This window comes from Procambarus clarkii, chromosome 81, assembly GCF_040958095.1.
Source record: "Procambarus clarkii isolate CNS0578487 chromosome 81, FALCON_Pclarkii_2.0, whole genome shotgun sequence".
Taxonomy (NCBI): Eukaryota; Metazoa; Arthropoda; class Malacostraca; order Decapoda; family Cambaridae; genus Procambarus; species Procambarus clarkii.
In genome coordinates, this window is record NC_091230.1 from 23,669,768 (window position 1) to 23,691,190 (window position 21,423).

General features: G+C 39.8%; 1 protein-coding gene across 12 annotated transcripts in view; it reads left to right on the forward strand.

Annotated features, from left to right (window-relative positions):
• The first annotated feature begins 2,750 nt into the window (after window positions 1–2,750).
• Window positions 2,751–21,423, forward strand: part of HisRS (histidine--tRNA ligase) — a 31,760-nt gene continuing 13,087 nt past the window's right edge. For 3 of the 12 annotated variants that reach the window (XM_069315380.1, XM_069315383.1, XM_045766706.2), the window contains exon 1: window positions 15,325–15,375. In XM_069315380.1, the coding sequence (XP_069171481.1) occupies window positions 15,340–15,375 (36 nt within the window). In that variant the 5' untranslated portion in view covers window positions 15,325–15,339. Of the gene's footprint in view, window positions 2,778–15,324; window positions 15,376–17,921; window positions 20,903–21,423 lie in introns of those variants that run through there. The other 9 variants (XM_069315381.1, XM_069315386.1, XM_069315382.1 and 6 more) reach the window with 7 other exon arrangements.

Sequence of the window (21,423 nt, forward strand, 5' to 3'; positions counted from 1 at the left end):
TCTGTACCTCAGGGTACAGTCCTTGCACCACTGCTTTTCCTTATTCTCATATCAGATATAGACAAAAATACAAGTCACAGCTTCGTATCATCCTTTGCAGATGACACAAAAATCAGTATGAAAATTACCTCGGCCGAGGACATTGAAAAACTTCAAGCTGACATTAATAAAGTTTTCGACTGGGCATCAGAAAATAACATGATGTTTAACAGTGATAAATTCCAGGTACTCAGGTACGGTAAAAATGAGGACCTTAAACATAATACAGAGTACAAAACACAATCAAATGTACCCATAGTAGGAAAACAGCATGTATTAGTAAGTATATTAAAGCACATTGGTATATTAAACCTTTCTACCCTTGAAATAATTCCGGGTCGTCCTTTAGATAAACACACCGATTTCATTGTCATCTCGAAGGAGATGATTTCTGTCTTTGCTCCTGATATTGGCTAAATGTGAAAATCAAACAAAAAATTATTTAAAAAATACATATGCATTAAAATGTATTTTAAATGTATACAATGTATGTGATTAAAATTAGCATATTTATCACTATCTCCTGTGGAACCCCGAGTTAGTTATCGTGTTACGCGAGATTAACATTGTCCGTATAAAGGAAGAAAATAAACAAGCGTGTTCCGCCGCTAAGATGAGAGGTGGAGGCTGGAGTGTGGTGGAGGCTGGGATGAGGTGGAGGCTGGTGCAAGAAGGAGGCTGGGATGAGGTGGAGGCTGAAGCAAGGCGGAGGCTGGGAGTGAGGAGGAGGCTGGAGTGCGCTGAGAGCGGTAGGTGAGGAGGAGGCTGGGGGTGAGACTGTGGGAGCTGGAGTGAGGTGTAGGTTGAGCGGGTATGATGACGCTATGGTTGAGGAGGAAGCGCCTGTAATCGCTTAGTGACTGTGACCTTCATAGAGCACTTGTCTCGTTCCTGTTGCATCAGTTGCTGAGTTACTGCTCACTTGTTGCATGGCGGGCTTAACTCACCCATAATTACCAGATCATGTGAAAGGAACGTGGATTGGTATCCCCCCCTATTCGCACAGCATGGCTGACCTTTCGTTGAACAGTTCGTCAACCAGGAACCCCACACATCCATGTCCTATGGCTGGGCAGGGCAAGTGGCCCACCCTTCCATGCCCCTGTGACTGGGCAGGACAAGTGGCCCACCCTCCCGTGTCCTGTGGTGGGACAGGGCAAGTGGCCCACTCTGCCATGCCCTGTGGCTAGGCAGAGTAAGTTCCGCGAGTTTAAGACAGCAAATAATAACCTCAGGGAATGATGTGTGGGCAGTCACAGGTATGATGTGTGGGCAGTTAGCCAGAAGTCAGTTTATGGCATTGATGAATGGCCATATTATAGTGCCAGGCGGGGTCATGAGAGATCAACTCTCGAGACAAACAAGTAATGGTTATGCAGGGGGGTGAGCTATACCCATTCCAGCTGTATAGAGGATAACTCTTATGGAACGCATTCAAGACTGCAGGGATTATTACCAATACCTTACCTTGTAGTTACCTTGTGATGGTTTCGGGGCTTAGCGTCCCCGTGGCCCGGTCCTCGCTCAGGCCTCGTTGCTGGACTAGTCAACCAGGCTTTTGGACGCGGCTCCTCGCAGCCTGACGTATGAATCACAGTCTGGAAGAGCACTTGGAAGAGATTTGAGGACAATGAGGTGGGAAATGAGGACAGTGAAGTAATGATGCCCATCTTGGAACGTCGGGGATGGAACGTGGCCTGCAAGATGCGAGGTCTGCGCTTTATGGACCGGCCAAAGTGGATGGACAATCGACACCATTTTGACTCAGGTATATGTAAATAGTAACACATAAAAAATAGAGAATAAGAAATTTGTCGGGGACGTTAGGCTTATATCGAGGTCCCTCAAAAAGGTGTAACTACTGCCCCCCCCCCCAGGATGCAACCCCACAATAAGCTGACTAACTCCGGGGTACCTATTTATTGCTAGGTGAACATAGGCATTAGGTGATAGGAAACGTGCCCAACCATTAATGTCCCGCCCGGGATTCCCGATCGTGAGCCAAAAACTTTTACTTTTATTTTTTTATTAACAATCTCAGGTATACACAGCTACCCTATTCTATATGAAAGATTACACGGAGTAGATCAAAAACTAGCTGTAAGTTCATGTAATATTCCCATCTCACAGCTGGGATGGTTAGTCATACATGGAATCAGGAGAGAACATGAAATGTAAGGCTGACCTATTAGCCTCCACTAGCAAAATTTGGGTACAGCACAAGGATATCTTCCAATATTCCTGAGTGTATGAAGCAATTACAAAGCTCAAAGTACTTCATACCATTTGATCTGAAATCACGGACTCTGACCCATAATTGAACAAGCGGTTGAGCCACCAAAAATAACTGTCCTCTTATTTGTTTTTTATATTTCCAAGAAAGTACAATGGGTTTAATAACAATTTTGGCGTATAAATGAAACAATTCTCGCAATGTCAGCTGAATCATTCTGGTGTTGTCTAAATCACTGGAAAAGTTGGCGGGGTGGATTTTTGTACAGTATACGGAGGATATACATTTAACTCCTGTTACTGCACACTGTTTAAAAGTCTTGATTACTACATCCTCTCTCTATCCTTTCCCCGGCAGGTGCAGGAGGCTGGGAGAGGATGCAGGCTATGTTTTGCCTGTGGGATTGCTTTCAGCTTTTGTTGTTGAAGCAGTCTCTTGTGCATACGCTGATCTTTCTCCAAATTGAGCAAATCTCCGATGCATTTACAGGAAGATGCCCCAACAGGTAACAATGCAACAGGAGTTATCATTCCCAGACGTCCATGTGGCGTGAAATAATTGAATATAGTGACGGCGAGAGTGTAAGTCATGCGTCTGGCTGCGGTGTGTCAGGTGACAGCAATGCAGTGTGCGGCGATCACGACCTTCTCACGTGTTCCCACCTCAGAGCACATGCACTCGGCTCCCACCCGCGCTCCAATGGTTCTAATAGAGCACATTTACTCATTAAAATGATATGATGCTGTCTAATTTTAACTTGTCTGAGATAGTGCACGCGTGGTGTCCATATTTTATATATTTATAGATGACTACAACTATATTTTTAGTCTGGCGCGTTTTTCTTTCGTCCGAACCCTAATTGTCTGCACAAATATTATTTGAAATTCCCGTTTCTCTATTAACAAGCTTAAATATACACAACAGTGTGCTGCTACCTTATTTTATATGACCTATTACAGAGTGTAGATCAAAAACTAGTTATAAATTCATCTAATGTCCTCATCTCACAGGATGCCTTTGTTTTAAAAGTATACATGCAAATGTCAATATTGATTCAAAGAGTGGCCGAGATAGGATACTAAATACATTCTAAAATCTCATTCTATATATAATTATATCTCGAGTGTATGTACTATACACATGACAGGTTTGCTGTATCATTAATTCTTAGAAGGTAATTTATTGAAACAAGTGTGAGTTCATCTTTGTCATTTGTAGCGGAGTCGCTAAATTGACAGTCAGTATTGCCAGCTAAGCGCGGGAGATTGTCGTTCTCCGCCACGGAAACTGAGCATGTACGAATATAGTTATCATGCTCCTTATTTAGACGTGTAATTTAAAAATGGTTAACATTTCTTAAGAATTGGACATGGCAACAACTGCTAAGGATTTCCTGAAAGAGCGTTGCCCGTTTATATCACAACTTTCCGCATGTCATGTAGTTAATATCACAAAGTTCCAAATGTCAAGTAATTAACATTACAATGCTCCGTATGTCTAGTAGTTAATAATACAATGTCCCGTATGTCAAGTAGTTAATATTACAATGTTCCGTACAGCATGTCACGTGTTAACATTACAATGTTCCGTACAGCATGTCACGTGTTAACATTACAATGTTCCGTACAGCATGTCACGTGTTAACATTACAATGTTCCGTACAGCATGTCACGTGTTAACATTACAATGTTCCGTACAGCATGTCACGTGTTAACATTACAATGTTCCGTACAGTATGTCAAGTGTTAACATTACAAAAGTTCCGTGTGCCAGATATTAAATAACCGAATGTTCCGTATCCGGCCGTCACATATCGCACCTCTTGTTTGGTAGTTTATTCTTGCGGGAGAGACTCGTAACAAAGTATTAGCAGTAGTATTATTATTACAACTATGATTGCTGTAGTTCTCTCATTCACACGGATAGGTGTGAGCCGGTTAGGTAGGTGCTCACCACAAACCGGTTGTGATAGTGTAATACAGTATAATTGATCAGACCGAGTGAGAGCCTTGCACTTCCCCTCTGCAAGAATCGACCCAGCCGGGTTATTGGGTTGCTAGCCTAAGCTAAGACTGGCTCAGTTGTTGAGGCGAGGGCCCCCGGCAACGCTGATTGCAAGGGGGGAGGAGGAGGGAGAAGGGGGGTAGCAGACAGGTGTTAATCTGCAGGCGACGGTAAAGACTCCCACCCAGACTAGCTCCGTTTAAGATTACACAAAAGTGGTTTCCCAGCCCATGTCCACTTGAACATCGCATGATCCAGTACACAGATGACCTATCTTAAGGTTATCTTGAGACGATTTCGGGGCTTTTTAGTGTCCCCGCGGCCCGGTCCTCGACCAGGCCTCCACCCCCAGGAAGCAGCCCGTGACAGCTGACTAACACCCAGGTACCTATTTTTACTGCTAGGTAACAGGGGCATAGGGTGAAAGAAACTGCCTATTGTTTCTCGCCGGCGCCTGGGATCGAACCCAGGACCACAGGATCACAAGTCCAGTGTGCTGTCCGCTCGGCCGACCGGCTCCCTAGGAAGGTCTTTTTTTGCGCAGGGATATTCCTGCGCGGGCCTTAAGCCTCTGGCTGGCCCACTATAGGAAGGTCTTGAACTGTGTCTCCCAGTCGGAGAAAATATTGTAGTGTTCCCAGTACTACTTGACCACTGTTACTTGTAATAAGAGAATAATCCCCCCCCCCCCAGTATTAAAATTGAGGTTAATATGTTACAATTATTTCAACTTTTGCCTCTCCGCCCTCGGATTTTCCGAGGCCGTCCAGTTTTTTAATCCTATTGGTATAAAATTGTTAATTAAACCTGATTCTGGCTTTTTCTGATCAGAATTTTTTTTAAATGCAAGTGTTATGTTTTATTTTTATATCATAAAGCGGAATTGCATTTTTTTGTATATGGTACATTTGAATTTTGTATTTCACCTTATTGTGAGAAGGTTGCATCCATATCCATGCCCTGTAATCCCTCGTAAAATTAGGTGGCAGCACATTGCCGTGCACTTAAGTTGATTAACACACACACAAAAAAAATCCATATTTGGTTAGTGAAAATATATTAAATTTTAATACAATTATAAAGGAGAGGTTTGTTATTATTGTTTTTGTTATTATTTAATCTGTTTATTATACTATTTTGAACTATTATAATTATTACAACTATTTTAACGTCACAATTTTGTCTCATGTTTACATAAATTATGCACAAGGAATATATTCCCCAAGAGGTGCATAATGCATACACTGCTGCATACTGTATGCATACTGTATCCATACTGTATCCATACTGTATTCATACTGTATGCATACACACTGAGGGTTTACGGTAGGTCTGAAGCTCAGGAGAAAAGTATACTAGCTGGTTGGTCAGTAAGTTATAGCGACGGTGTTAACAACACTCCATATGGTGATAGGCCCTTAACCTTAACCTGAAACCAAGCCAAGTAAGTTCATCTGGTTCTTCAGATTTTGTCATCGAAATTCATGTTATTATCCACTCTAAGGTTTACTTGGTTACAAACCCCAGCTCATAGCTTCACCTCATCCATAGCGTGTTACCCTTAAGTTCAAGTAAGTTTATTTAGGTAATAAAATACATCCCCCAAAATATTATAGAGTAACTATCTAATAGTAATACTATAGAGTAGTTACTTCTAATTAGGTTGCTACGGTAACAACAGAAAACGGTTCATAGCCGGGCATGATAACAATAAGGAGTCTCGTCTATTAAGAAGTTAAAAAAGCTATTTGTGTCGTCATTCTTTAGAGTTGTGAAGCATCGTGATTGAATAATTTTGGGGTTGACCTTGTGTTGACCTTGTATACCTCCTTCACTTCCTCACCAATCTCCCCCCCCCTCCCCCCCTGTCTGCTTCTCTCAATACCCCTCCTCAGTACCCCCCCCCACCCACCCGCCTCATTTCCCACTCACCTGTCGACAAAACATGGAACTAGCAACAATGCGCTAACATAAATTCACTGTGAATAACATGATTATAAAATATTTCGAGCCTGCATTAGGATCCTCCTCAACATTTGAGTGGGGACCAAAATGACGTTTTCATGGTTTTTCTTTGTGTGTTGCAACTTTATATTTTTTCTGCAAGAATATAACATGCTTCCCTGCGTACTGTAGTACTAGAGTGGAGTACACATCTCACATCACTGGAAAATGGGAGAACGGGGAAGACATGAACACAACATACAAAATACTCGATGGGAATTGACAGGGGAAAATAAGGACAGGATTTGAAATGGGGACTCGAACCCGTGTGCACAGGGTAAAACTCTCCCTGAATGAGCCACAAAGATGGTATAAAGCATATTATGGGTTGAACTAATCTGTGAAGCACAGTTAAGAAAACACACACACACACACAGACCAAAGCTGGAATATGCAGCAGTTGTATGGTGCCCATATCTTAAGAAACACACAACAAACTGGAAAAGATGCAAAGACACGCAACTAAATGGTTCCCAGAACTGAAGGACAAGAGCTACGAGGAGAGGTGCATTAGACAACCCACAGTTAGAAAGGTGGGGTCCAAGAGCTAACAGCAGGGCACAAATAATAAACATATACACACATACCCAACAGAGTGATAGATAGATTCTAGATAGTGACGGGTGAGTTTGAACCATGTTTATACATTCGGTTTTCTTCCATGTAAAACCATATTAGGATACTCCCGTTCCCTGTACCATGTGTATATTCCTGAAGCTACATTACACACTATTAACAAAATAAAACGGAAAGACTGAGCAGTTTAGAATCTAAAATATCAATAAGAAAATTAGCAATTGTAATATATTATATGGCAAATCAACTGATTTAGCCTAATGGGCTCCCTGAGCCTATTGGACTCTTTTTTAACATGTCTTCATTTGAAAATGTGTATGGAGTCTGCCTCCACCACGTCACTTTCTGATACATTCCATTTGTTAATTACTCTGTCACTGTGCGTGTGTATATATGTTTGTATTTTATTGTATTCAAATGCAAACGATGAGTCACAATAACGTGCCTGAATATATGATGACCAAACCACACATCAGGAAAAATGAAGAAACTGCGACGTTTCGGTCCGTCCTGGACCATTATCAAGTCATAACATGACTTGATAATGGTCCAGCACGGACCGAAACGTTGTTTCCTCGCTTTCTGGATGTTTATTGTATTCAATCATGAGGCGTGCCGGGGTGGCGGGTGCTCGTTCCAGCTAGTAGAAGGCAAACAATCAACCTCAGTAACACACAGTGCTAATTTAAATAGAAACGAGAGAGTCAAGCTATCTGCGATTCTTTTTAGCCCTCTCCTGGCACTAATAGTGGTCAATAGTATTCCGTCCCTCACGGCACACACATATAAAATACAAACCAAAGGCGGCAATGGTTGTAGAGCCTCTGCCTCACTTTTAATATTGAAAACTGCGCGGAAAAGTGAGCACTTACGTGACACTATAGTTGGACTAACAGTTTAAGGGCATCGAAACTTCTCAATGAAATGTTGTTATTGTTATATACAGCCTCCTGGTGCTCGGAGCTCATAATCTATGAGAAAAAATGCAGAGGTTCGTAAGTACTTAAGTAACTGCTTGGTGAATCCGGCCCAAGATCGCGACATCTAAGTTACTAAATGCGCAATACCGACCGTCCTCATTAGTCAGAAGGGAAAGCTCCTGGCTAGAATGGACAGTGAAGGTGACATAGATTGCATGGGCTAGGTGCTTAGTGATACGGAAGGTGTGTAGTGATGAGGTGCGTAGTGATACGGAAAGTGTGTAGTGATACGGAAGGTGCGTAGTGATAAAATACGTATAGATAAGGACGATATGCATGCAGTAAGGCTGTTCCAGTGAAGATATTAATATTTAGCGCAAGCCGTGGCGTGCATAGATACGAGTTATAGAAAGTGGCGCTCTCCGCCGCCCCTAATATACAATGCACATCAAGTGTTGACTTAGAGCTGGTGTAACGTATAAAGACCTTTCACTCTCCACGTGCAAGACTCTCCAACTTACAAGCAGGAGAATGTTCTCAGGCTTCAAGGCAATCGTAGCTGTTGGTTGACACACGAATTCACAAATCAATAAACAACTTGCGCTGGGACTAACTTGAGCTGGGACTAACTTGTGCTGGGACTAACTTGAGCTGGGACTAACTTGAGCTGGGACTAACTTGAGCTGGGACTAACTTGAGCTGGGATTAACTATCCAGAAATGTCTTGTGCCAGAAGTAATGTGTTCCACAACTAACGTATGAAAGCGAAAGTGAAATTGAAGCAGAAAAGTCAAATTAATTATTTGTCTCTCTTATTACTTACATGTATAGACTACTTTATTTTATATTATATAACTTTACTGGTAAATATTACAATAACACCTTTACAGTATTTTGTCCTAATAATAAAATTACAAACAACTGACTTAATAAGGATGTAGAAATAGGTGAGTTATGTTACATGGCGAGGCAGATATATAAATATATATACACTTACATGATGTTAAATGGTATTTGTTTATTTATATTTTAACTTGGTTAAGAGAAACACTGGCATCCATTCCGTTCGAGAGGTCATTCCGCAATTTAAAATTTTGTATTTGCATGGCACTAGTAATGCACTTGAGAGTTTGAAATGTGTAGTATACACTTGAGTGTGTGCATTAATATGTTCAAGGAGTTAATAAGAGTGCTACATGCTGTCTGGGGTTGGACTATGCTATTGTTTTCATTGCTGATTTGTGTAGAGTATAATATTATGTGCCTGAGGCAGTTTTGAGCGGGAGATTCACAGGAGCAGGTGCCGCAGATGGGACGTGGAAAGAGAGAGGTGACTACTATAAAATAAATAAATAAATAAATAAATGTTTATTTAGGTAAGGTGCATACATACGAGAGATTTTACAAAGTTTGTTGGATTAATAGATAGAGCTAGCACATACAATGCCTAAAGCCACTATTACGCAAAGCGTTTCGGGCAGGAAAAACATTAATGACTAAAGCTTAATACTAATAGGTATAAAGAATAAAATGTGTTGAGAACAAATAAAAATAGAGGTAAAAGAGGGGGGAACATGGCTGAAAAAGCAGCACAAATACAATTACAAATTATTACAGACAATTACATTCAAACAGCGTTGTTTAAAAAACAGACCTGGGTTGACAACAGAGGGGTAAGGTAGGTTACAGGGAATTTATTAGGTAGTGCTTAGTTTTTATTTTAAACTGGTTGAGAGAGGTACAGTCTTTAACATGGTTGGGAAGGTCATTCCACATTCTGGGTCCCTTGATTTGTAGAGCATTTCTAGTTTGATTAAGTCGTACTCTTGGAATATCAAAACTGTATTTATTTCTGGTGTGGTGCTCATGGGTTCTGTTACAACCTTCAATGAAGCTTTTGAGGTCAGGATTGGCATTACAGTTCAGCGTTTATATATATGTATAATACACATGAGAGAATGTGCAGTGACTTAATATCTAACATATTCAGAGATTTGAGTAGGGGTACCGAGTGATGTCTGGGGCTAGAGTTTGATATTGTCCTAATAGCAGCTTTGTGTTGAGTAATTAGAGGACGTAAATGATTTTGGGTAGTAGAACCCCAAGCACAAATACCATAGTTGAGATATGGATAGATGAGGGAGTAATAGAGAGTCACCAGGGCAGGGCGGGGTACATAATATCTGATCTTGGAAAGAATGCCAACAGTTTTTGAAACTTTTTTTGATATATTTAGAATGTGTCCCTGGAAATTCAGCTTGTGGTCAATGAGAACGCCAAGGAACTTGCCATCTAATTTGTTACACATTTGGGTATTGTTTATTTTGAGATTTATTTGATTAGAGGATTTATTGCCAAACAGAATATAGAAAGTTTTGTCAATGTTAAGGGTGAGTTTGTTGGCAGTTAGCCAAAGATGGACTTTCTTTAGCTCAGTATTTACTGTGGCATTTAGAGCAAGGGGGTTAGGACTGGAGTAAATGAAGGTTGTGTCGTCAGCAAATAGAATTGGTTTGAGGTGTTGGGCACTTCGTTCTGAGTAGCTAAATCTTCAACAACAACAACGGTTATAAGTACAAGATTGCAGAGACTATGCCTAGTTTTTCGGTTATATTTTTGAATCTGGAAACTGAAGTTCAGTTTGTTTTCAATGTGAATGCCAAATAATTTCCTTTTTGCTCTGCTCTCAAATTGGGTATTGTTTATTCTCAGTTCTAACTGATCGATTGCCTTGTTTCTAAATAATATGTAATACGATTTTTCAGTGTTAAGGGTAATGTTGTTAGTACTCAATAACATACGGATTTCTTTGAGCTCAGTATTTACTGTGTCAGTTAGAATAACTGAGTTAGTGTTTGAGAAAATGGAGGCTGTGTCACCAACTAATAGTGTTAACTAAGGTGTTGCGGGGCATTTGGTAGGTCATTGAGGTATATGAGAAAGTATAAACTGGGAAAATATACATTCTCTACAGGTGTCTCTGGTTCTGATAACTTTGGTGCATTATAACTTATGCTAGGATTATATTATATTGTAGATCATATTATATTGTAGTACTAACACCTCTTTTGGTTAGTCTACAGTTATGGATTACTGTGCAACTGGGTATGTTAACTAGTTGGGTTATCTTTAAGCCGAGTCTCTGTTAAGATTACACAATATAACTTATAGTTAAGTACTTGCAGTAAGGCACTAACGTCATCATACAATACCCTTCACTAATATTAAACTTCCCTGAACTAATATAAGATTACTCTCAACTAATAACACTACCCTAAACTAATACAAGACTCCCCTTGTTGTTTTAGATTCAGCAACTGGGAACAAAAAGTTCCAAGTAGCACAGGTTATGGTGAGCTCGTAGTGGACTTACCTGGCACAGGAGGGGGCTGTAACTGAAGGCTATCCAAAACTAATATAAGACCCCTGAACTAATATAACTTATATAATACCCTTGAGGTTCTCTTGAGATGATTTCGGGGCTTAGCGTCCCCGCGGCCTGGTCCTCGACCAGGCCTCCTTTTTGTTACACACCCCCCAGGAAGCAGGCCGTAGCAGCTGTCTAACTCCCAGGTACCTATCTACTGCTAGGTAACAGGGGCATTAGGGTGAAATAAACATTTTGCCCATTTGTCTCCGCCTCCACCGGGGATCGAACCCGGAACCTCAGGACTACAAATCCGAAGCGCTGTCCACCCAGCTGTCAGGCGCCCCCCTAAGCTAAAAAAATAAAGCGTTGGGAGGTGTGATGGCAGCAGGTGAGGCGGGACATGACGTCAGGTGTTTTGAAAACGAGCCGGCTTGGTGCTGGCGCAATGATGAATTCCTGATTTTCCTTGTCAGCAAATTTGTCGCGAGGGCCGAGATGGGTTACTTGTGCTGACCTATTGCTGACTACCGACAAGTGAGGTCTAGCTCTTTATGCCCCCGTCTCTATTTTTACGCCATAATTTAACTATTCTAACATTCGAGTTCTTTGTCGAATCTGGTTTTAAATTTGTAGATGTAGGAGGCTTCCACAGATTCTTATTTCAGTGAATCCACTTGTTGACCATTCGTACAGGACACGAGTATTTCTTTAAAATAGTTCGACACATTTGCACTGTTTTCTGTTTTCTATTCTTCGGATACTCCTATATGCGCAGTTGTTCATACCCTTACACCAGGTTAGCACAATAAATTAGACTAGGTTGCTGTACAACACCAACCTAAAATGTTCTACCCTTGTGCAAGAATTAGTTGTAAATAATGTGGCATGCAGTAATTGTTACAGTAATGGCAGTAATAATGCAATAATTACAAAAAACATTTATAAGTAACTTATAAGTAAAGTAGCCTCTTATCAACCTCTTGTAAAATATCACTGTTATTCCAGCTTGTTTCTCCATCTTGTATGCCAGTCTTTCATGACGAACAGTAACAAGTACTTGTTGATAATGTCGGAAGATGCAGTTTTAATTTTATTGTCATATTTTATTTACTTTTTCACAGAACTCCATTAAGTTTTACAGCCATGACTGTTCTCATTTCAATCTGCGATGCCGTCCATTTCATCGTTCATCCTCTCCTGGTGCTTCATTATTCTCAACCAGAATACTTCCTCCAGTACTTTACACGGAATACACTGGTCTATAATTAAGTGCCTCCAGTCTGCCCACGTTGTTTAATATTGGGACTACATTTGTCTTCTAGAACTTCTGCAGCCACGATGACAAAGGCAGGTCCTAATTGGCCTTGTCACATTTAGTTAATTTTTGTTGTTGCCCCGAGGGAAGAGGTCAGGTTCCTTCACATGTTTCTTTACCTCGTCAACAGTGACTATACTATAGTGTTAATTATTTCTACTGTCCAACTTGAAGCCAAAGTTTCAATATGAAAGTTGGCCAGTTGGTTATTGGCCTCTACATTCATTCTTTTATAAAAGACTTCTTGAATGTTCCTGTTAAGTTCACCTTTCCTCTTACTGTGATCTTCTGTTTTCTATTTTTCAGGTATTTGCCAACCATTTGGGCTGGACGGTAGAGCGACGGACTCGCTTCATGCAGGTCGGCGTTCAATCCCCGACCGTCCAAGTGATTGGACACCATTCCTTCCCTCCGTCCCATCCCAAACCCTTATCCTGACCCCTTCCAAGTGCTATGTAGTCGTGATGGCTTGTCGCTTTCTCCTGATAGTTCCATCTCTTCCTCCTTTGTGTACGTGTACTCACCTAGTTGTGCTTGCGGGGGTTGAGCTCTGGCTCTTTAGTTCCGCCTCTGAACTGTCAATCAACAGGTGTACAGGTTCCTGACCCTATTGGGTTCTATCATATTTACATTTAAACTGTGTATGGAGTTTGCCTCCACACCACATCACTGCCTTGTGCATTCCATTTGTTAACTACCCTAACACTGAAAAAAATATTTCTAATGTCTCTGTGGCTCATTTGAGTACCAAGTTTCCACCTGAGTTCCCTTCTTCGTGTTACCCCATGGTAAATAGTTTGTTTTTGTCCACCCTGTCAATTCCTCTGAGAATTTCGTCGGTAGTGATTATGTTTTTCCTAACTCTACTGTTTTCCAGGGACGTGAGATTTAATTCCCGTAGCCTCATACCTCTCGATTCTGGAACTACTCTGGTGGTAGTCTCCCTTTGAATCTTCTCTTACTTTGTCTTGCGTTTAATTAGGTATGAACTCCAATAACTAGTTTGTATATGTGTGTGTACTCACCTAGTTGTGGTTATAGGTGAGCCACAGAACATACATACATCCCTGTGTGTGTGTGTGTGCGTGCGCGTATGGTAGGCCTTCTCGGCCTCCACCAACACCTGCGAAATCATCAGTATAGCCAGGTGCTGCATTTGCAACCTGAACATCATAGCTACGTTATCAGCGGTCTCAGCACGATGCTCCAGCAGCTGCCGTAGCGACGACAACACACAAGTTCTGGGCTCCTAATACCTGGATTCGAGTACCGGGATCAAATTACCGGGCCTTTGAATACCGGACTCCGAATAAAGGAACTTCGTACTAATTTTTGACATTTGTTCGGTATTTATATATAGAATTATTGCGTTTTCGTGTATGTTTTCATTTGGTGCGGAATGGATCTTTAGGTCCGGATCTTCTTAGTTTTCAGATAAGTTGTCATAATTCTCGGTTAGAAAATGCGGTTTGTGTTGTTGGTAAAGCCGAGAATGGACTAAACCGTATGTACATTGTCTATCCGAATTAGAAAACAGTGAGAGTATATATCCTTTTTGTGGAGGAATGTGGGAATCATCATAGATTCAAGCAGAACTCGCATGCGTCAACTTTTTTTTTGTTAATTCTGTACTTCAAAAGTACAGCGAAGGCCCAGATGGAATCATGTAGTGATTTGTATGCTAAACAGGTGCTGGTGAGCGGCAAAGTACCTCGAGATCTGTTGAAGTGTCCGCATTCGAGTTCGACGTTGTGGTAATGGATATGAAAGGCAGTGGTGTTGATAATGACATGTGGTCTGTCTCTGGGATGTTCACCTCTTCCACTGCAAAGTTGGTACTGGGACTACTCTCGGGAGAACGGGCTATGGATCCTTAGTTGGGTCTTCCGTTAAGGGGACGTGTGTTAAAGAGTATGTGTAGCTGTTATGTACTGTTTGTATAGTTTAAGGTGATGTTGGCTGAGAAAATAACGTAATTTTGTTGCGCTCTATGAATTTCATATTGGTTTGTGTGTATATATATATATATATATATATATATATATATATATATATATATATATATATATATATATATATATATATATATATATATATATATATATATATATGTCGTACCTAATAGCCAGAACGCACTTCTCGGCCTACTATACAAGGCCCGATTTGCCTAATAAGCCAAGTTTTCCTGAATTAATATATTTTCTCTAATTTTTTGCTTATGAAATGATAAAGCTACCCATTTCATTATGTATGAGGTCAATTTTTTTTTATTGGAGTTAAAATTAACTTAGATATATGACCGAACCTAACCAACCCAACCTAACCTAACCTAACCTATCTTTATAGGTTAGGTTAGGTTAGGTACCCGAAAAAGTTAGGTTAGGTAGGTTAGGTAGTCGAAAAACAATTAATTCATGAAAACTTGGCCTATTAGGCAAATCGGGCCCTGCATAGTAGGCTGAGAAGTGCGTTCTGGCTACTAGGTACGACATATATATATATATATATATATATATATATATATATATATATATATATATATACATATATATATATATATATATATATATATATATATATATATATATATATATATATATATATATATATATATATATATATATTTTAGGGTGTAGGGTATGGAAGTTGTCACGTTGCAGCTCGAACATGTGTACGTGTGAGCAAACCAGTATCTGTATAAGCAAACTGCATAAGCAAAACCAGTTGGCCGTTGACCATCTGCTATTTCACTAACGTGTCTAGCGGAGTTCAGCAGTCTTGGTGGATTACTGTGACAGTTCTTCTGATTCTGATGCGAGCTTCGTCTTCACGCAGCCACTCAGGAATTAGCAATGGACGGTGCTAGGCTGCCGGCTGGATGTCATTGCCTTTGTTGTCATCGACGAACTCCCAGGTAATGATTGTTTCGTTGCGGATAGCAGTGGTAGGTCGTTGACATGGCCACATGGATATATAAATATATATGCCGCGTGGCATTGTGGAGGTGGGGTCCCTCGATTGTTTCGAGCATGGGTTGGACATGTGTGTGAGTGGGATTGGGTGGTTATAAATGGGAGCTGCCTCGTGTGGGCCAATAGGCCTTCTGCAGTTGTCTTTGTTCTTATGTTCTTATGTTCTTATATAAAAAACTGAGATGTATAAAAACATACACAGTGAAAAGGCATTAAATACATAATTTTTTAGACACAAAGGAATATAAAAACCACTATTCTGCCTAAATGACTCACCAGGTTTAATACTAAACATCACGATGACTTGAATTGTCTTTTATGACTGTACGTGGGCACTCCCAAGAATTTCGAACAGTTAAATAACAAGAAACTTGAAATGATGTTCTGCTGCCCCGTACGTATTGAAGCTGACTTTGACTTAGAACCCACACTACTGTAGTAACAAACTACTATTGTATCTCAACCTACCATAGCCCGAGCCAGTTGGAACTTTTAGTTCAAAATAGCTGAATCTAAAATAACAACACCAACAACTTCTACCTATTCGTGCTTAAGATTTCAAGCTCATAAAAGTGATTGTATTTAATAATATTCATCGATGTGTGTAAATGCAAGATATTTACTTTCATGATGCACAGTTATCTCAGCACAAGCTTTGGCCCAAAGAGCCAGAGCTCAACCCCCGCAAGCACAACTAGGTGAGTACAACTGCGTACAAGTCATGGCTCCCGGAAGTGAAAACTATCACGCCTTGTGTTGCTTTTGATAAAACAAATACGTAGGCATTCTCGTACTTTTTACCGATTATATCTATAAACGACAATATTCAAGCTTTAGTTATAAATATACATAAATTTATATAACTAAATGAATTATGCTGGAAAAAGTAGCTCAAATTAAGCTTGTAATTTTAAGACGAAAGGTTGCCCAAGTATGGGCTCTGGAGGGAGGGAATTATTAGGGGGGGGGGGGGAGCGTCAACCCATTATGACTATATATCACTTAGAAGGGGTCAGGATAAAGATTTGGGATGGGATGGAGGGAAGGAAGGAATAGTGCCCAACCACTTAGACAGTCGGGGATTGAACGCAGACCTGCGTGAAGAGAGACCGTCGCTCTACCGTCCAGTCCCAAATGGTTGGACTCAAGCTAAACTCCAAAATTCATTTAGGTAAGCAACGTAAAGTACAAGTCAGGAGAAAGCATTAATTAAGCCATTACGGCTATATAACACTTGAATGGATATGAGGATAAGGATGTAAGATAGGACGAAGGAAAACAAGTTAAAAGTCTTGATAATAATAATAATAATAATATTTTATTCAGGGAAAGTACGTACATAGATGCAGTTACAAACATACTGTTGGATTTATAGATGGAGCTAGTACATACAATACCTAAAGCCACTAATACGCACAGCGTTTCGGGCAAGGTGTGGAGGAAAGCCTCTTGAGGGACTTGAAGTAGAGGGGGGTAGAAATAGCCTAAGCTACTCTATCCCTTTGAGATGTATTTATTGCTTATCTCAATAAACATACTTGAACTTGTGGAGGAAAAACACTTAGACTAAAACTTAATAGTAATTGGGAGTAAAGTATAAATTGTGTTAAAAAAAAAGAATAAAAACAGAAAAAGGGGGGGGGGATGGCAAAAATCAGCAATTGTACAAGTTGGTCAACAAACAGCATTGTTTAGAATAGCAAGCCATAGGTTGACATTTAGGGGGTAAGGTAGGTTACATGGAGTTAATTAGGTAGTACTTAGTTCTACTCTTAAACTGGTTGAGAGAGGTACAGCCTTTGGCATGATTAGGGAGGTCATTCCACATTCTGGGTCCCTTGAGTTGTAGAGCATTTCTAGTTTGGTTAATAAGTCGCACTCTTGGAAAATCAAATAGGTATTTCTTTCTGGTGTGATGCCCATGGGTTCTGTTACAACTTTCTATGAAACTTTTAAGGAGTTTTAAATATATAGAGTACACTTGAGAGGATGTGCAGTGACTTAATATCTAATATATTAAAAAATTTGAGTAAGGGTACTGAGTGCTGTCTGGGGCCAGAGTTAGATATTGTTCTAATAGCAGCTTTGTGTTGAGTAATTAGAGGACATAAATGATTTTGTGTAGTAGAACCCCAAGCACAAATGATGTCAGTTACACAGCTTTTACAGTAATCATATCAACAATGGGTTCGAGAACGACCACAAGTAAAGTATTAAATCTAAGCAACTTATATATGTGGTGAGCTAGTGTCATAATTTGACTATTATCATGCTCTCCTTCCCATAGAAAATACGATTTTTTTTAATGAAATTATTTGTACGAAGCTGCTCAATGTCCACTCAGCTATGTACGGAACGACCGGATCCTCTGCGCGTTCACAAGAACGATAAACTTCACTACTAAGAGTTAAGAAACACACAAGTATTCAAAAAAGCGTTTTATTTTAAACACACAAAACTATTATTTAGAAAACTAAAATATATCATATATATAGAACTCTAAAAATGTTACATTTATTTTTTCCTTTACATGGTGAACGTGTAATGACAACAGGAGCATGGACGGAAAGGTATGACAAGTGACTCGCGACATATTTCGTATTTGGGTCAGGGTATTATGCTAGCTTTATTAGCTACAGGTTATTAATTTTAAGCATTAAGTTAGGGGCAGTACTATTTGCTCTCTCTAAGGAAATTACATTATATCCGAGAGCAGTACTGGTGAAACCGGTGGAGTCATTTCATCATCCCAGCATGTGTCCTAAGGTAATACTCGTTATCATCTAAGCATGTGTCCTAAGGTAATACTCATTATCATCCCAGCATGTGTCCTAAGGTAATACTCATTATCATCCCAGCATGTGTCCTAAGGTAATACTCATTATCATCCCAGCATGTGTCCTAAGGTAATATTCATTATCATCCCAACATCTGTCCTAAGGTAATACTCATTATCATCCCAACATCTATCCTAAGGTAATACTCATTATCATCCCAACATCTGTCCTAAGGTAATACTCATTATCATCCCAACATTTGTCCTAAGGTAATACTCATTATCATCCCAGCATATATCCTAAGGTAATACTCATTATTATCCCAGCATATATCCTAAGGTAATACTCATCCCAGCATCTGTCCTAAGGTAATACTCATCCCAGCATCTGTCCTAAGGTAATACTCATTATCATCCCAATGATAATGATTGTTATAGTCCTGAGGACCATTCAGGCTTGTTCGCATATATAATATATGCTAGCATGAATTTTGAGTAATATACATCTACCACTGAAAATTAAAGTTTTGTAAGTTAAGTTATTCTGATGGATAATAAGTGTTAGTTTAAGTTTAGTATATTGGGCAATCTTGTGATATGTGGAGTGCAATACTGTACAGGTAAACTGGTTTATTGTGGTATATGGGAAAGTATAGTATGCTTGTATATTGACTTATATTGCTTATACTGTAGTACAATATAGCTATTTGTACATTATACTCTTTCCTAACACTGTAGTACATTTTTTTTGTTTAATGTCCACCTCTTTGATGGTTTGGTATAGTAAAAGCACTTGACTGCTTTCAAGATCAACAATATATTAGTACTGTACTGTAGTGTATTAAGTTTTTGACTCTGGTACAGTAATTTACACACACAGTACAAATATCTTTAAATTGCTTGAATTTGTATACCAGTAGATTCTTTGATTGCCTTGACTAATTGGGACTGAACCCCTTATGTATCAAGCAGAGATCTGAATTATCTGTAAGTTAAAATTGTTTTGCTATTTTAGCTACAGTAATACCCAAAAATTTATATTAGATTACATATTAAATTGATATACAAAAGATAAAACTTTGTCATCGCAGATCCAGGTAAGTGTGAGTATTTTGTTTATACTGTAGCCATACTTATTTTGGTGATTGAAATGTGAACGATCATAACCAGATCGAATTTCACTTAGATCTAGAGATTCGGATTTGGGCTATCCAGAACCAGATTAATTGGAGTTTACCGACATTTATTCTGTGCCCGTTTATAAAAGCCTCACTTGCATGCAAGATGTGTTAGCTGTATAAATATCAATCATGCTTTGCTAACTCTTAACTCTATACTGTATACAGTATGTTGGTAAAATATATTTTAAGCTGCTTGCTGGAGTAAGTGTTATTTGTGTTAATAATTGTGTCCCAAATGACCAAATTGTAAAATGTTAGAACAATGTGCATTAGGCTGCATTTGCTTCTGCCCTGTATATAGCTTATAAGTTGATGTTTGAACCTGACTGAATACTGTTCATTATTAAGTATCCAGAAATTGCTGTCCATACAATATCTGGAGAATGACTAAGTTGCACGTTTTTGCCATTTTAGATTTACATTTTTTCTTGGATGGACCTTATAGTGGCTGCTCAATTACAATGCAGTTACAGTACCACCAAGTCTCTGCCCAGTTTTGTGGTTAATTTCTGATCCTCTAGTAGGTTGCCTTGATTTATGAAAAATTTACGAAGTCTCGATATCCAGATCTGTTCACAATATGTTGGTTTATCTCATTGCCATACTTCAAGAATCATATTCTAAAAAACCTGGCATTGAATGTATGAAATGCCTCTTTCTTGTAGTCTCAGTGGCTCCCTGTAGTTATCTTGCTGAGTTTGCTCCAATCTATCAGTCACATCAGTTGCATGAGTTAATTTGGTCTACCAGGGACCAGAGCCAAAACTTTGCCCCATCCCATTGAGCACAAGGAGTAAATGACATTGTCTTTTCACTAGGAAAGCATCCAGAAGGATAGAGAAGTTTTGCAGACAACTGCTAGATTTGCATAGCTCAAAAGGCACTATTCTCACAAATAATTTCCCAAACAATACAGAATAAACAAAAAGAAAACAAACCTAGCTAGAAATCTTAGTACCGAATACCACCACTAGGTGGCCCTGGAGCTCAGTCCAGCGTCAGGTATTAGATCAATTCAGGAGCAGATAAACACTGCAATGAACTGACAAACATGGAAGGGAGGGAGACAAGGAGCCACTGGCACTCTACCAAAAAGAGGCATTTCATTGCATTTAATGCTGGGTTTCTGGGGAGAGAGGATGGAAAGCACCGGTTCCAGGCCGATGCGAAAAGATCCACCTTGGAGCAGGCGAGCGTCTTGCAGAGCCGCTGGAAGGACGCGTTGACGGTCCATTCCATGGAGATAGAATGGAACTGAGACCCGCCATCCTCGAGAACATTGTGAATGCTCTGCACATGGACTGCAGGATAGCTTAACCTCAACAATGCAGTAGGTGAGATATCTGCAGCGTCCATCACCTCAAGAGAAAAGACTGAAGATACCGCTGGGGTCGTATTTGGAGTGAAGCCAGAGCCCAGAGGGAGCCAAATCCTCTGTAATGCTTGGCACACAGCTGTGAACATGCGCACAGCACTGTGCACCTGAAACAATGGACCCAACACTGATCCTGGGTAAGGTGAATCAGTATTTTGCTTAGAAGCTCTAGGACTTGCTGCAAGATGATGCGACAAAGGAGCAGTACAGTGTTCGCTTCGCTAACTTAGCTTAGTTAGCTTCGCTAACTTTCTGGATGGGTTCCCGATGAAATGATGGACTGTCATTTGTTCCCTGTGCCTTGTAGAAGGGGGCCAGGTTTTGGCTCTAATTCCCAGTAGGTCAAATGAACTTATGCAACTGCTGTGACTGGTAGATTGGAGCAATCTCAAGTGAGATTGCTACAGGGAGTCACCATGGGGCTTCCCCAGAAAAGTTATTATGAACAATCAATCTCCTTTTAAGTATTTTGGCTAACATTGCAAATTTAAACAAATTGTTCACAAAAATCATATGTTCCCAGAAGATCTTTTAATGTTAATTTATTGCTGATAAATATTTTGTTAATATTTTCAAAACACTTGATGTTTTAATTATGGCTCTAGTTGAAGACATATAATACCTATTCCAATTTTAGATTTTAAGAATTTGTAGTTAA